The 16,403-nt window shown below is 32.4% G+C and overlaps 1 protein-coding gene across 3 annotated transcripts in view; it reads right to left on the bottom strand.

Annotated features, from left to right (window-relative positions):
• Nucleotides 1-3,957: 3,957 nt before the first annotated feature.
• The window catches only part of LOC143239450 (uncharacterized), a 123,809-nt gene continuing 111,363 nt past the window's right edge, over nucleotides 3,958-16,403 (bottom strand). For all 3 annotated transcript variants that reach the window (XM_076480522.1, XM_076480523.1, XM_076480524.1), the window contains 9 exons: nucleotides 15,998-16,033; nucleotides 14,857-14,916; nucleotides 13,129-13,161; nucleotides 12,598-12,744; nucleotides 10,318-10,372; nucleotides 9,201-9,302; nucleotides 8,289-8,378; nucleotides 6,459-6,536; nucleotides 3,958-5,291 (listed from right to left, as the gene is read on the bottom strand). In XM_076480522.1, coding sequence (XP_076336637.1) covers nucleotides 5,083-5,291; nucleotides 6,459-6,536; nucleotides 8,289-8,378; nucleotides 9,201-9,302; nucleotides 10,318-10,372; nucleotides 12,598-12,744; nucleotides 13,129-13,161; nucleotides 14,857-14,916; nucleotides 15,998-16,033 — 810 coding nt within the window. In that variant the 3' untranslated portion in view covers nucleotides 3,958-5,082. The remainder of the gene's footprint in view (nucleotides 5,292-6,458; nucleotides 6,537-8,288; nucleotides 8,379-9,200; nucleotides 9,303-10,317; nucleotides 10,373-12,597; nucleotides 12,745-13,128; nucleotides 13,162-14,856; nucleotides 14,917-15,997; nucleotides 16,034-16,403) is intronic.

Below are 16,403 nucleotides of genomic sequence, written 5' to 3'. Positions count from 1 at the left end.
CTTACTGCTTCAATTCCTCTTACTGGAATTTAGAAACAATAACTAAGTGAATCTACCACCTTTTCAAGGATTATCTAGCCATACTGGGTCTCATACATATGTACCGATATTTTGTTCTACACAAAAAGAAAATAATGCATCTGCTACACAAAGCATTTGAAATCATTCCAAATTCCCAAACACGCATCAAAACAGTTGAAGCCAAATTCAACTCTTACGCAGTACTATATAGTATTTAATACTGTAAAGTCAGCAACAAACGATATACTTTTTACAGCATATGAAAAACTGCCCACTTTTGATGAAGTATCAGACTGGCCAACTTGTACTGCCTTTTGTCAACCACAGATCACAAGTTCTTATGGGATATTGTTAAACTCATTTTGATACTTTCTCACGACCAAGCAACTCTTAAAAGGGGCTTTTCTGTGAAGAGTTAATGATTTTAAATATGTAAGATGTCTCCCTTCTTGGTCAATGGCTAACTTGTGATTATGTGCAGTCAGTTAGATGTATTCTGGAAGTTCTTTTTTTCCTTAGTAGCAGACAGAAATATGACCAATATCTAGGTCAACAGGGAAAAACAACTGAACTGAAATAATGGCATGTATAAGGAAACATATTACTGAGGATATTGCAAAACTTAAGGCTAAACACCAAATATTTGAAAAAGATATAAAAATCCTTAATTGAAACTGTTGGTGATCTTTCTAACAAGGTTGGACAACAGGACAATATGACTTATTTGATAAAATCAAATATTTTCAGGAAAATGGCAAAAGAAAAATTTTTAGAATTAAAAATTTTGCATGAAAATAATTCAACGATGTTAGAAAAGTCAAAGAATTGTTAATTTATGTCTTATCATTGTGTTTCACATTTGTGTATATGCTGTTGCGTGATATATACAGAATAAAGATTAACTTAATTACATGATATATTTGTTGTTATACTTGGTCTGTCAAATCAGTTTTGAGGACTATGGGAAGTTTTGGAAAATTCATGGAAATCTAAATTACAGAAAGTGTACGAGCCCTGGAATATTATATTTGCAATACCACATTCAGTATCAAGTTCATAAGAAGTTTTCAAGAATTAGAATAATGTATAATGTTAGTATTCTAACCACACTATATTCATTGCCGATAAATAATTTTGCTATCATCAGAACTCTTCAGATCGGTTGAAATATAACAAGCACAATAGTGTTTGGAATATTATTTACATAAGCCATTTGTTACAATACCAACTGTCATATTGTGAACATCTTTTAAAAGTTGGTGAAGTATTATTATAATTAATTATTATTTAATACACGTGTCATAAGATATTAAAATCAGGTCTATTACTTATTGTGTTTGTTGTACCTCTATCGGCCCAAAGACATCTGAATTGAGCAAATGAAATCGTTGGCAGTAGATGTGCTAATTATAGTGTGATTGGCATTTTATTGTCATGCATTTTTCTTACTCTGATTTTCTATCGTTTCTTTTTTTTCAAGACACTTTCCAACCGAACCGCCAATACTTCACTTCACTAATTTGAAACTTGTTGGTATTGTAGCTCTGTCCATTACGTCCAGAATTTTTTTTTTTATTTAGGCTTTTTGAGGGATTTTATGGAGTAAAAGTTAAAACAACCCAAGAAATGTATATTTGGGACTCCTGTCTGGTTATATTTGGAGCATTTAACATAAAAACTGGCAAAAATAAAAAAGTTCATAAACCCAACACACTGACACTCAATAAAAAGCAAGATTTGCCAATTTTGAGTCTTTTTAGGAGGGTTAAACCTCACAGAAAAGTATAATTTTTGGAGTTTTTGATCAATTACCAGTTCGTATTTTGACCAACGTACACGAGATTTTGTAGAAAAAATACTTTTTAAGGGTTCCACATATCAACAAACAGAAAGGATTGTCTTACCCATTTTTAGTGATCATAGGGTATGAAGATACCAAAAACCGTAACTTTAGGGTTTTTGACAATTTTTCCGCCATATTCCACCCAATTTATATGAGATTCGGTACAAAGGTATTTATTTTACAAGTTTGAAATAAAGATATAAACAATTTTGGAATTATTGCTTAACTTATTCAGTGAATGAAGCACACTTTTGGGTTTTTATGAACTATTCATTTGCGCTTTATTTGCTGAACATTTGTGTGTTAACCAACTTAAATGAGATTTAGTGCAAAGATACCTTCTTACAGGTCCCAAGCGTTGGTGTAGATAGGTTTCGAGTTTTCGTGTGTTTTTTTACAGTTTTTTTGGTGCTAGATTTGGTTATGTTGGGATTGCATGGTAGATAAATATTGCATCAGCCCGCGAATATTGGCAACTTTAATTGTATTCAAGTTGCTTTCACATAAACTTCATCTTGATTTCTCTAATAAGACTATAAGAATAAGTAATATTGTAATAAACAGTGTGTACAACTTTAGTTATAATTAAAAGCCATTTACCAACTTGTTCGGGCCCAGCATGGCTAGGTGGGTTAAGGCGTTCGACTCGTAATTTGAGATTCGCGGGTTCGAATCTCCGTCACATCAAACATGCTTGCCCTTTCAGCCAAGGAGGCGTTATAATGTGACGGTAAATCCCACTATTCGCTGGTAAAAGTGTAGCCCAAGAGTTGGTGGTGGGTGGTGATGACCAGCTGCCTTCCCTCTAGTCTTATACTGCTAAATTAGGGACGGGTAGCACAGCTAGCCCTCGACTAGCTTTGCACGAAATTCAAAAACAAACAAATCAACTTATTCAGCCCCAGCTCACTGACTTCAGATTTAGAACTAAGATTACGAACAAAGTTAGAGCAATTAGATAAATGTTTATAACAATGGTGAGGTATTAGGAAATATTTATTTTTGCTTTTGTAATCACTAGTAAAAATATTACAAATTACTTTATGACATATTAAAAGTGATATATTTATTAGGTTTAATTCTTATTCATTACTGGCTTGGCATGACCAGGTGGGTTAAGCCGTTCGACTCGTAATCTGAGGGTCGCGGGTCCGAATCCCCGTCGCACCAAACATGCTCGCCCTTTCAGTCGTGGGGACGTTATATATCACGGTCAATCCCACTATTTGTTTGGTAAAAGAGTGGGTGGTGATGACTAGCTGCCTTCCCTCTAGTCTTACACTGCTAAATTAGGGACGGTTAGCGCAGATAGTCCTCGAGTAGCTTTGCGCAAAAAACAAAAACAAAATTATTCATTATTAACAACAGGTGAGGCATTTTGTAGCTTCATTTTAAACACTTTCAAAAGAAAAGTATTAATAATGTTAAATTATGCGTCACCTCTACTTTAAAGATTATGTGACAAAAGATGTGTGTTTTCAAAGCCACATCAGGCTGTCTCTGTTGAGTCAACCGAGAGGAAAACAATCGAATTTGTATTCTTTTGAATGATTCTTAAGTTCGTAACAAGGACAATATTCCAAAATAGAATTATTCGCGCTGCCAAAATTCATAATGGCCTTGTTGATTTCTAAGATATACAATGTATTGTAGCTCTCTGACTGATACAGTCTACTTCCCAGTATGAGCTATAAAATTGTAATTGTCTGATAGATGCAGTCTTCTTTCCGGTTTAAGTTATAGAATCTATCGTAACTGTCTAACAGATATAGCCTTCTTCTTAGTCTAAGCTGTAAAATCTATTGTAATTGTCTGACAAATACAGTCTACTTCCCAGTCTAAGCTATAGAATCTATTGTAACTGTCTAACAGATATAGTCTACTTGCCAGTCAATGGTCTAGAGTGTATTTTAACTGTCTAACAGATATAGCCTTCTTCCTGTTGTTTACTAGTGTTAAATCTGGCAATCATATTTAGGCGGAACTTTTAGAAGTACTCATTGTAATGCTGTATTGTTTCAATTTTTAAATATTTTATTGTAAGAAATGTTCTTTAGTTTAACAGTGATAAAGAAATTGAAGCGTAAAGCATGTAACTGCAACATTTTCCGAAAAGGGTTTAATACACAAGTACATCATTATTTGGTGTATGTACAACAAACGTTACAGGTAATACAATATTCAAGGATATGTTTAGGCAGTTTTGTAGTTTTATAGCACATATATATCTCAAGTCTAGTGACTGATGGTAACGCTTCAGCGAATTTATTAGTCTTTCTGAGGTCCTGGAGAGATACAAAACAAATTCGTTAAAACGTTCTCAAAAAATATTAGACAAGAGAGAGAACCTTAAGGATAGGCCATCAAAATAAAATAACATTTTAGAAATAAAAAATAACATACATTTTTAAATTTGTTGAGATGAAAAGACAAAACAAAAGTAGTGTCAGAGGTAAATAGCGACACCTAACGGCCAGCTGTGCATGAGCCAAAAGGTATTTCTCCTTCGCCTTATATGTCAGGTATAATATAATATTGTTTCTAGCATCTTGAAGACTAGAACATAGTGTATCCGACAAAGAGCAAGTACACGAACTAAACGTCATCCACTACACACCATTCTGAGTTAATGTGAAACCACCAAACAGTTTTGAACAAGAAATAACAGCATATATTGTGATTAAAGCAATCTCTATACATAGTGTTTTAAATACCACTAAAGTATAAGTAAAATAAGTAAAAATCCTGAACGACTTGCAGCCATTTCTCGAACAGCAACGTTTAAGAATTATTAAATAAATCATGGCAGTGTCTGCACTTGAGCAGAGTCACAACAATGAGTGTGACACGTCTGGACAGAAAAAAGTAAAAATCATTCCTATACGAAACTAATATCATATTGTAAACCTGCTTTATCGTATTTTTAAAATATGGAAGAGGGTGTGATATATTAATTCTAGTTATAGTTTCTTTTCTTTAAGCATTAACGTATTTCACATACCCACATTCGATGCCGACAGACATCAAGGCACACGGAAATGTCACACTAAAGCAGAACTGGAAACCATAACAAACAGCACTGTGACCTGGCGGTCATTCCACGTTCTTATCCTGTGTGGACAATTTATCTTTACTAAAGATTCATTGATAACAACTTTATATTTTTGATCATGGTAAATAGCTTGGGTGTATCTGGTTTAAATTCTTTTCTGGCACTACTATTTAGAAGGTCCCTTATCATCATCAATAGAGCTAAACCGTTGAAATGCATTTGCCAAATCAGCACCTGGATAACTACAGAGTTCGCAATAGCCTGGCGGTCCCTGAGGACCTATAGGTCCACGAATTCCTGGCATTCCTTGTCTTCCCGGTGGTCCTCGTTCTCCTGGACGACCAGGGAGCCCTGTGCCTGTTGCTCCAGGTGGTCCTGTAAAAATATAACATTTATCAACACATGCGTAAAATAACACTATAAAAGTCAAATAACTATATGCCATTACATCGTACTTTGACCTGCCATCAATGTAAGTGGTTTCGTTGTTTTAACGTGTTTATAAATACCATTCGTTAACGGGTAGACATTTACATAAGAACACACTGTTTAACAAGCATTCAGTTGTAGTGAATTGTTTTTTCCACTTAACATTTCGCGATTTAAGCGTAAATGTTATTAGACATTTGTTATGGAAAATGCCGCAATTCAATATATATATATATTTCTATCAGGTAAAGTAATTTAAATGAAATCTATCTAGACGTCTTTCGCACGAAAAAATAATATTTTTCCTTGTTGACGGACTCTTTAAAAGTTTCAAAAACAACTATTGTAAATATAAACTAAAGAAAATTAAGAGAGTTCTTAGAACTTTGTTCGAGCACATTTGTAACTGTTTTATGGGAACTACGGAGATCGTACAATCTGATAAACATCTACAAGTAACGAAAAACTTTTCAACAAAGGTAGTAAATATATTGATGGCTAATATCTCTTAATAACAGTGCAAACGAAATAGTAAGAATGGAATTTCAATATCCCTATATAATAATACAGACTCATAGTTTTCTTTACTTGTTTTTTAAAGCAGCGTTTTAATAGACATAGGAAGATTTATTCGTAACCAAGTTATAAATACAGTGACGTTACAATTGTAATATTTAGTGTTTATCTATTCGTATCTGGTAATTCTTGTTCGAGTGCGATTTCTCCACCCAATTAGAGTAGCTATAGAAGAAAATGGAGGTAATGGATGAGCCAGATAGATACATTGGAGCCTCTGTAAATCGCACAGTATTTAATATAGTTGCTTTATATGAAACACTTCAAAGTGTTCCATGGATGGTCATTTCACTATACTTATCAATTAACTTTATAGTCAGATTAATTCGTCTTCATTAATGGTATCTAGATGTTCGAAAATATTTTATAGCACATGAAAATTCCACATTCTATTCGCTTTAGTTTTCATTTGAATATCATCAACATATGTGCCAAAAAAAACAGATTACTCAAATTATAATAAGCTCTTTTATGTCTTTGAGATATTCAAAAAAGTTAATACTTATAGCAAAGAATAATCGATGACTATAAGCCTACCTGGAAGTCCTCGAAGACCCATAGGCCCTTCAATGCCAACTCCTTCTGGACCTCGCTCACCCTTATCACCTTTGTCTCCTAACAGAATTTCATTAATTTTACACTTGTTAAATACAAACGTAGGAATTTCTTTTCGAAACCATACATTTAAAAAAAACGGATGTTACAAGCAAGTAAACAAGAAAACATCAATACAAAGAACATTAAGATGAACCATTACGGTAAAACAAACATTGACTTTAACCTTTAACTCTGGGTTTATTCGATATAATTGTCTAACACTAGGAGTAACTGAACAATATTTGCATTAGAGTTTGTGGTAAATTTTTAACAAAACTTTTAACTTTATACCAATAGCGACCTAGTCCAGGAGTTCTTAAACTTTCGTAACACAAGGTCCCCAGAAAACTCCATATCTTAACTGAGTAGTCCCTCTCACCCGATGAATTTATATATAATGAGCATTTTACTAGTGCTTTGTGAATTGTGTATGTCTTCCTGGCACGTTTCTGAGGTTCCCAGTTTGAGACTCCCCTGACTTATGCATCTGGGATTTCAAATATCAAGTTGTTTTTTTTGTTGTTGTTGAAACACTTTATAAAGTTATCGAAAGATCTCCTGATAGTAAATGTTAAAACAACTTCAAAATTAATAAACCTAAATATAATTAAATAATTTATTTGTTAAAACCTTTTTTATCGCTTCCACTTAAAAACAAATCTATTGTAAAAAACAAAAAACCTCTTTGTTCTTGATACAGAACTTGCACAATCTGGTTTAATCTCTGCTATATGTTATCAAACGTTTGTATGAAAAAAATATGATTATAAAAGATATTATAAAGCACCCCTACCACACAGTGCTATAGGCCATAAACTATAAAATGTAGGATGGCGCCATCGTACTTGGTGAACCAACTGTAACATTTGCCAAACTTTGCCACAGGGGTTTCTTCATTACATAACTTGCAAAGCGTTATACATCTGTGCATATAACTGGTTCGAAAAATTGATCAAATGTGATGAAATCCGTTGTGGAAGATCCAAAATCTACATGAAAACTATTGTAAAATTATAAATGGTTGGAAGAGGATTCCAGCACAAATATCCATGGAATTTTCAATGTCTTTTTTAATATTCCACTCTCTTGATATACCTTTATACAGTTTGTTCGACATTGCATATGTTCTCCCTATAAGCTTACTCATACGTGTAATCTTGAAAGAATCGTTCCTAAGTCCACATCGACTTTGGAGTATAATTCATTACGGTGTCTAATGGACGGTGGACAATCAATGGTACAATGACCTTCTTGATGGCAAATACTTGCTATTACGGTGATTGTGCAAAATGGTATCCCTTTCCATTTCGGCCACCAGATCAGAGAATTATTACACATTGGTAAAGGTACTAATCTCCTTCTACCATCACGGGATATACAGCAGCAGATTCCTTGTTATGGGTTATTTTAACTCACCTTGTTACAAACCATACCTGACCATTCTTTATACCAAAGAAATGGGCTAGAAGCAGTAAGATCCTTGGTCACAAGTATGCAATGAACTATTTATATCACAAGGGTGCATATTGAACGTGTAGCACAAAATCAATGAATTTTAATATATTTGTGCCCTCTAGCAAGATTTGGTCAGTTTTGCCATTAATTTACTCTCTGTGTGTGCCATTTCTGTAATGGCATTACCCCATGCCTTGTAATTTAGATATTATAGCACTCTGAAGTGACTATAAGAGATTCAGAACTATTGTTAACAATTTATTCAACTATACGATAGCAATGGAAATTATTACACAATATCTATTTTATTTTTACCTTTAAGTCCAGGTAGTCCACGAGGACCTGGCATTCCTTGCATTCCCATAAATCCCCTCTCTCCAGGCAATCCTGGATTTCCCGGGTCGCCTTGAAAAATTCAAATAAATATCTAATTATTAATTTTTATGATAACTTAAGTATATACATATAATCTGAATCTGGATTCATATAGTTGTATGAAACAAAAATGTAAAAAAAATTAAAAATAGCATCTCAGGTAAAGGATGAATAAAACGACAGAATGGAAATGGTATATCATATTCAATAGGAGAGATATCTTTATAATTGGGATCTACGTAACTGGAATACATAATCTATTATTTTAAACTTTCATTTCAAATATCTCTCGAAATGTAATTATAAGACAAAATTTAAAACAACAACCGTGTCTGCTTAAACAAAACAATCATGCATACAAAGTAGATATTGATAAACAACTAATAAATTTCTCAACTTGATCGATATATTTTCAAGTTACCATCAAGAACTCGGTTGGATCTATAGTAACAAAAGTATGTCTGAATGTCTATTTGAATACAATACAAGGGGTGCAATATTGGGATTTAGAACTTATGTGTTGGTACAGCAATTAACCAATGCAGGCCTAGTGAAAGTGATAAAAATTATCTTAGAGCTCAAATAATTTTACGATTTTTCTCTTAATTATATTATTACAAATTTCATATAAAAAGTCTGTAAAAATAACGTATTAACATTGTAACTCCTAGAGATTAGGTAGCTAAATTAATTTTAGTACATCAAAACTAGAATACAGACAATTACTTGTGTTAATGAATAGCATCCAGGTAGAAAGTAATTTTGAAGTCATTTGTCGTAATGCCCCCTAGTGGATCAGCGGTATGTCTGCGTAAAAATATAATTTTAAAGTTATATGTCATTATTTATCACCTGGCGGTCCTTGCGAACCTGGTGGTCCAGAACGCCCCCGTTTTCCCCTTCCAGGGATACCTGGTGGACCCCTTAGTTTCGCCGTCAATTCCGTCAGCTGCTCTGTTTTCCAAAAATAAAGTTTTGAAGATTTTGTGAATAAAAACAGGTAACAATAATTCATACTGATTATACGGGCTTAATAAATAACAGAGATTTAGCATGTAGGTGGTACGGAAATAACACTGGTTTAACGATACGTTGTTTGCACTCATCATGTTCATTTCTGGATTTGGTAAAAGAAATAGCGAAATGATTTGATCATCTGTTTAACTAACACGTTTGGCAATTGAATTCAAATCAATTACGCGCTCCTGAAAAGCACCATGATTTAAAGAATAAACGTTTTTTAATAAACAAATAACTAGAATAACATATTGAGATACATAACGATTACATATTAATATTAGAAGTTCTAACGAATCGTATTAAAATTCATTCTTAAGGTTTTACATAAACTAGAAGTTTGGATGAATCTAAGCATTACATAGTAATAAATAAATATGTAGCGTACGTAATCCCAGGTTTTAATGGATACAAAAACACGTGAATAGTTAAATTAGCTAAATATTTTGAAGCGAATAACATACGAATTATATTTTGTACTATATTCAATTAGCTGAGAAACAAATATTTTAATTGCACTAATTGTTTTTATTCATTCATGGAGAACTGTTTAATTTACGCATATAACTGAAATAGAATATTTTAATACTTAATGGAACGGTAAATTGTAATCTTAGTTTCGTTTACGAGATTATATTTTCTCATGGTTTTTAGTGAATAAACGTAGGTCATATAATATTTAATTTTAAAATAATCAAAATAAATATAACAATAATAACGAGATTTCCACATCTGTTCTTTTTTGTTTCGTTCGTTTTTTTAAAGAAACATTTTTAATGATTCTTTTAATCCAACTAAATAATAATCATATAAGAGTTACAATATTTTATAACGATAGACAAAATTTTATGATCTTATATTTTGTATGCTCATTCAGTTGAAAGTTTTATCTAAAAATAATTTGATCTTAAAATTTTATTTTCACCGAATATCTTGAAAAGAAAAATCGCACCTCGAAGAACAGCAGCGCATATTTCTCTCATTTCTTCTTCGCTGAAACTTCTACCCTACAAAAATATATAAAAAATTCAGATGTAGTGAGCCCAAGAAATTTTACTCTTGAAATCGGCAAACATTCTTGCATAAATAATGAAAACTGATAAGTTCGTTTGTTTTGAATTTCGCGCAAGGATACAAGAGGGCTATCTGCGCTAGTCATCCCTAATTTAGCAGTGTAAGACTAGAGGAAGGCAGCTAGTCATCACCACCCACCGCCAACTCTTGGACTACTCTTTGGACAGTGGAATTGACTGTCACATAATAGCGCCCTAACGGCTGAAATGGAGAGCATGTTTGGTGTGACGGGGATTCGAACCTGCGCCCCTCAGATTACGAATGGGTGCCTTATTCATCTAGCCATGCTGGGCCAGTTCATATAAGTGTTCTATATTCATATACTGTCCATCAGGTGATCTTCTTTTCACATACTTTAAATTTTGTACCTTAATCTCAGTATTAACCAATTCTGTTTGTGCAAAATCTCTGATATTATCTTTTTCAATTTATTGAACATATAAAAAAGAAACTAAAAGACAATATAATATTAGGCTCGGCTGGCCAGGTGGTTAAGACGCTCGACTCCTTATCCCAGGGACGCGGGTTCGAATCCCCGTCACACCAAACATGCTCATCCTTTCAGCCGTTCGGATGTTACACTGTTATGGTCAATCCCACTATTCTCTTCATAAGAGAGTAGCCTAAGAGTTGGCGGTGGGTGGTGATGACTAGCCGTCTTCCCTCTAATCTTAGACTGCTAAATTAGAAATGAGTAGTGCAGATAACCCTCGTGTTACTTTGCTCGAAATTCAAAAAAAATAACGTTGAACAAAGATCTCTTGACCACCGTAGAATTTTTTTAAAAGTTATATGGTATTAGTTTTTCCAATACAAATGATTAACTTTTTATACATTGCCCCACATGTTCAGTAAAAGCTAAATCAAAGGTTTTCATAGTTTATATACGTATTATAAAGTTTCTTTAAAATTATAACTATTATTCTTAAAATATAACTTGAAACTAATAAATATTATTTAAAAAAACGTTTTTGAAAGTCATGAACATTACACTTTTATATCTGATATATTATATCAGTGAACTATTATATCTGAATAAATGCTTTTTGGTTTTTATGATTCAGTTTCGAGATATTAAGCGTGACGTGACGTGACGTGACATACGCTGGCGCTTATACAGGTTATATATATGTATTTTATTCAACTGTTAAGTATCTTGTATGTTTCTAGATTGAAAAGTTAGTTTTTCTATTCTGGTACACCTTGTGTCCACAACTGTTAATGAGGTTTAATAAAGGGATTTAAAAGGGCTCTTCAAAAACAAAGATTAAAGATATTATTCTGAGAAAAAAAACATATTTAGAGAAGAGTTATAAACTCAATAACAGTCCTACACAGAAACATACACAAACATCAGTAATGTTAAAAATACAATAAAACGAATGTTTCAAAATATGCAAAACATTGTGCACATAGAGTAGTATAAAAGAAATCCAAACAAAGTAGAGCTACTCTGAAGATTCATTCAAAAGAAAAACTACTGTTGGAGATTCAATAAAAGGAGAACTACTTGGTAGGTTCAGCAAATTAGAATACTGTAGAAGATTCAATCAAAGGAAAACTACTGTTGGAGATTCAATAAAAGGAGAACTACTTAGTAGGTTCAGCAAATCAGAATACTGTAGAAGATTAAATCAAAGGAAAACTACTGTTGGAGATTCAATAAAAGGAGAACTACTTAGTAGGTTCAGCAAATCAAAATACTGTAGAAGATTCAATCAAAGGAAAACTACTGTTGGAGATTCAATAAAAGGAGAACTTCTTAGTAGGTTCAGCAAATCAGAATACTGTAGAAGATTCAATCAAAGGAAAACTACCGTAGAAGATCTAAACTAAGGAAAACTACTCTAGAAGATCCAAACAAAGAATGACTACTATAAAAGATCCAGTCAAAGGAAAATTACTGTAGAAAATTCAAACAAATCGAAACAAGTGCAGAGATTTCTTTCCAAATAGAAGAACTACACAAAATCCAGCTGAAGCAGAAATGCTGTAGAATATAATAACTGACTGACATAATTAAGGAAACAAAAATAGTGTTCATTGATAAGAGTTCAGTTGAAACGTATTATAAATAGTATAGGTTATTCTGATAAAAATGTTTCCAAGCTAATTAATTTGTGTTTGAAATCTTTGTAAATAAATAAATAAAACTTACCGGAGGTCCTGGTAGTCCAGGCATTCCTGGAGAACCTCTGTTTCCGGGATTTCCTGGAATTCCTGGGGAACCTGGAGCTCCTGGAATTCCTATAGGACCAGGAATCCCAGGAAGACCCCGCTCACCTGGTGCTCCTCGCTCACCTGGCTATACAAATATTGGAAACATTATGTATACACTTTTTTTCTGTAGAGTGTATTACAGAAATAAAAGTTTCAATCATTTTATAAACGTTAACTGAAAGCTTTGGTAATACGTTATTAAAGGTGAGCAGTGTAACAAGATAATAAAAATTAATGGTAAATACAGTACAATAGTACAATTTTAGGGTTTTATATAATAACTTCATAGTACAAATAAATAAAGTTTTGTGAGATTATAACAACATTGACAATGTAACAGTAGCATTTTACATGGCTATTTCTTATTTTCGAATATCCAAGACAATTTTGTAGCATTGGAAAATGTTTAGAATATATTTTTCGGAATAGTTTTATTAATAACAATTTATTTCAGAACATTAAAACTCACCATTCCAACACGACCCATGGAGCCATGAGCGCCCTGAAATAAAATAATAAATGATTGCTTAATTGTTACATAAGCCTGTTGATCACTTATGGATAAAAGATAGGCAAGTAATAATCTTATTATACATTTTTTTCAAATGGTAAGTTCAATTAAATCATTTTTATCTTTGCTTAAAGATAGTAAGCTATTATTAGAGTCTTGAAGAAACTTAAATCTAACATGAAATTTTCCACAGTTTTAAGCTGTTTTTTTGTTCTAATTTCATTAATTTTAATTTACTTGGGAAGGTTGAAGTCTGTCCAAGTAAAATAAATTATTATACCTGAGGTTGCCACGATTGTTATTAACTGCAATACTTACAATATTGTAATTCTTATTGCATTAGTTTTAAAATACTATGAACTATTTCTGATAAATAATATAACTGAAAGTATTAGTTTTAAAATACTATGAACTATTTCTGATAAATAATATAACTAAAAGTATTAGTTTTAAAATACTATGAACTATTTCTGATAAATAATATAACTGAAAGTATTAGTTTTAAAATACTATGAACTATTTCTGATAAATAATATAACTGTAATATTAAAAAAGAGCACATGTTGAAATTCGATAAGAAACACGTTGAAGCATTGTAAAATAATATATATATTTAATACATTTGTTTTGGGAAACCGTGGTAACAACGTTTAAAAAGGATAATAAATTGGTTGTTTTCCTGCAAAATATTGATTTATACTGTTAATAGCTTACAATTACACGTCAAATTTTAAAGTTTTTGTCATTTATTTGCTGGCTATTAATGCTCAACATGATTTAAAATGTTTGAGTTATACAAGATGATTTTATCTTCAAACTAGCTGGGACTTATTTAATGGACTTAACAATTTGTACCTCTATCTAATCTACTTTCTATCGATAATCGCAATGTCTAAGAATGGTGTAGATAAATTTAACTATTGTATAAATAATATCTAAATTTCAGTAATCGTAATAAAGTGGCACAGCGATATGTTTACAGGCTTACAATACTGGAAACCGGTGTTTCTACCTTTAAAACATGTTATTTTGTGAACATTTCAATATAAGTTGATAATTCTCGCATTCAAACTAGTTATTTAAAACTTAAAATATTTGGAGCCAGTTGGATTGGATTCACGAGTTGAAAAATTCATTATATTTGAATATCAGTTGAAATATAAAGAAATAATGGTAATTTTTTTAGATTTGTTCTTTGTTTTTTACTCTATTCATAGGTGTTGAGAGCACCATTCTTTTAGTAGGAGCTTTGAGCAATGGAAAGCCCACCAATTGGTAAAACTGTCACTTTTTGTAAAACTGTACGTGTCAGTACACGTACCTCTATATATATAAGAGTAGTGTTATCTGTTACGAACTTAGTGAGCATCTATTTAGTATAACAGGAATATGATGGGTTTTAAAGCTAAAACAAAGAAAATTTAAAACCACGTGCCAAATACTTACTCAAGCATGCAAAAACAACCGCAATTTAAAAGTTAAAAAAAACGTTGTTAATGAATTCGGTAACTGAATTAAAGAAATAGATTATTTTTATATCCAGATGTGTAAAATCCTTGATTTATTCTACTGTCTTGGTAAAACGGATCTGTTTCTTTTATTATTTCTGCATTTAATGACACTTTCAAGACCTGTATTTATTCATCCGTTCATACTTGTCACATATATAACTGACAACGTGATTACCTTCGGTCCACGGACGCCTGCATACCCTTTTAGTTCAATAGCCGCTCCTGTGCTATCTCCCTAAACAAAATTATAGACATTAGTTAGATTAATGATAATAACAACAGTAAAAAAAAAAATTACGAGCGTCAAAGACATCCGTTAAGATAATGGTATTATATTACTTCCAATTGTCACTAATCCACGTGCAACAAAAAAGACATTCACCAAGACGATGCTGGTAGGTTAATATTACCTTGGCTAGTATTAAAGCAAAACACATCGCTCGAACTTTTTAGATAAAAATACTGATTAACAACGCTAATCTTAACAGACTGGATTCTTAGTTTTTTTATCGCAAAAAGGCGTTCTGCACTTTAAAGTTGTTGGTGCACTGTAAAAATGACAGTCGGACTCCACTATTCAGTCATTCAACAATAGCGTTGTTTAGTACCTGCATTCCAATCAAGTTGTTATTTAAAATTTAGAAAAAAGGATATAAGTAAACAAGGTTGTGTAGCTTTTTGTAGAAATTCTGAAACGAACACCCAGGAGTATGTCTGTGTGATGTCTAGAAGGCAGACAAACAAAGAGAATATTTCATTTTTCATGTTTTATAAGATTAGGCCCGGCATGGCCAAATGTATTAAGGCGTTCGACTCATAATCTGAAGGTCGCGGATTCGAATCCTGGTCGCACCAAACATGCTCGCCCTTTCAGCCGTGGGTGCGTTATAATGTGACGGTCAATCCGACTATTCGTTGGTAAAAGAGTAGTTCAAGGGTTGGCGGTGGGTGGTGATGACTAGCTGCCTTCCCTCTAGTCTTACACTTCTAAATTAGGGGCAGCTAGCGCAGATAGCCCTCGAGTAGCTTTACGCGAAATTCAAAAAACAAACAAATTAGATTATAAATCTTTACAGTTAAAAGATTCCATGAGCACTTTATTTTCAGTTAGATAAATAGACGTATCAGTGATAATCTAGATTAATGGCTTTGGATTACGTTTAAAACATTAGTCAAGTTTGAAAAATAAAACTGTTACAAGATATTAGCTTCAAATATCTCTTTTTTCTTGATAACATATTTAAAAATTAGAAAATTCGCACGGTTTTAAAATTTACTATCCCAAACCAGTTCTGTAGTCTAAAAAGTAATTTTACCTTTGGTCCTGGAGGTCCTGGTGGTCCTGGTGGACCCTACATAAAAGAACGAACTATCACTTGTTTGTTTATCAAAAATAAGCTATTTGCTTAAAGCAAATCTTTTAGTAAAATAATTAAACTTCACATGAAAAAATTGATTATTATGTTACATTAAAACTATGTAGTATTTTACACATAAATATAATGGAGTGAATAATGCCAAGTATTTTGAGAACTGCATTCCAAGCCTATTTTTTTTTACTGTAGTTTTTCCTAGAAATCTGACGAAGTCTTTCTGTTAAATGAAATGAATGAATTTTTGTTTCTCTTAAACATTGTATGGTGAGATTCCTTCCATTCCTAACACTGTAAGTTGTAAAATTTGCACCTGCTGCTTTAAAGGGATTAATGTTTTTACTTGAAT

This window comes from Tachypleus tridentatus, chromosome 13, assembly GCF_004210375.1.
Source record: "Tachypleus tridentatus isolate NWPU-2018 chromosome 13, ASM421037v1, whole genome shotgun sequence".
Classification (NCBI taxonomy): domain Eukaryota; kingdom Metazoa; phylum Arthropoda; class Merostomata; order Xiphosura; family Limulidae; genus Tachypleus; species Tachypleus tridentatus.
The sequence above is the reverse complement of the archived record's forward strand: the minus strand, read 5'-3'. Positions and strand labels throughout refer to the sequence as shown.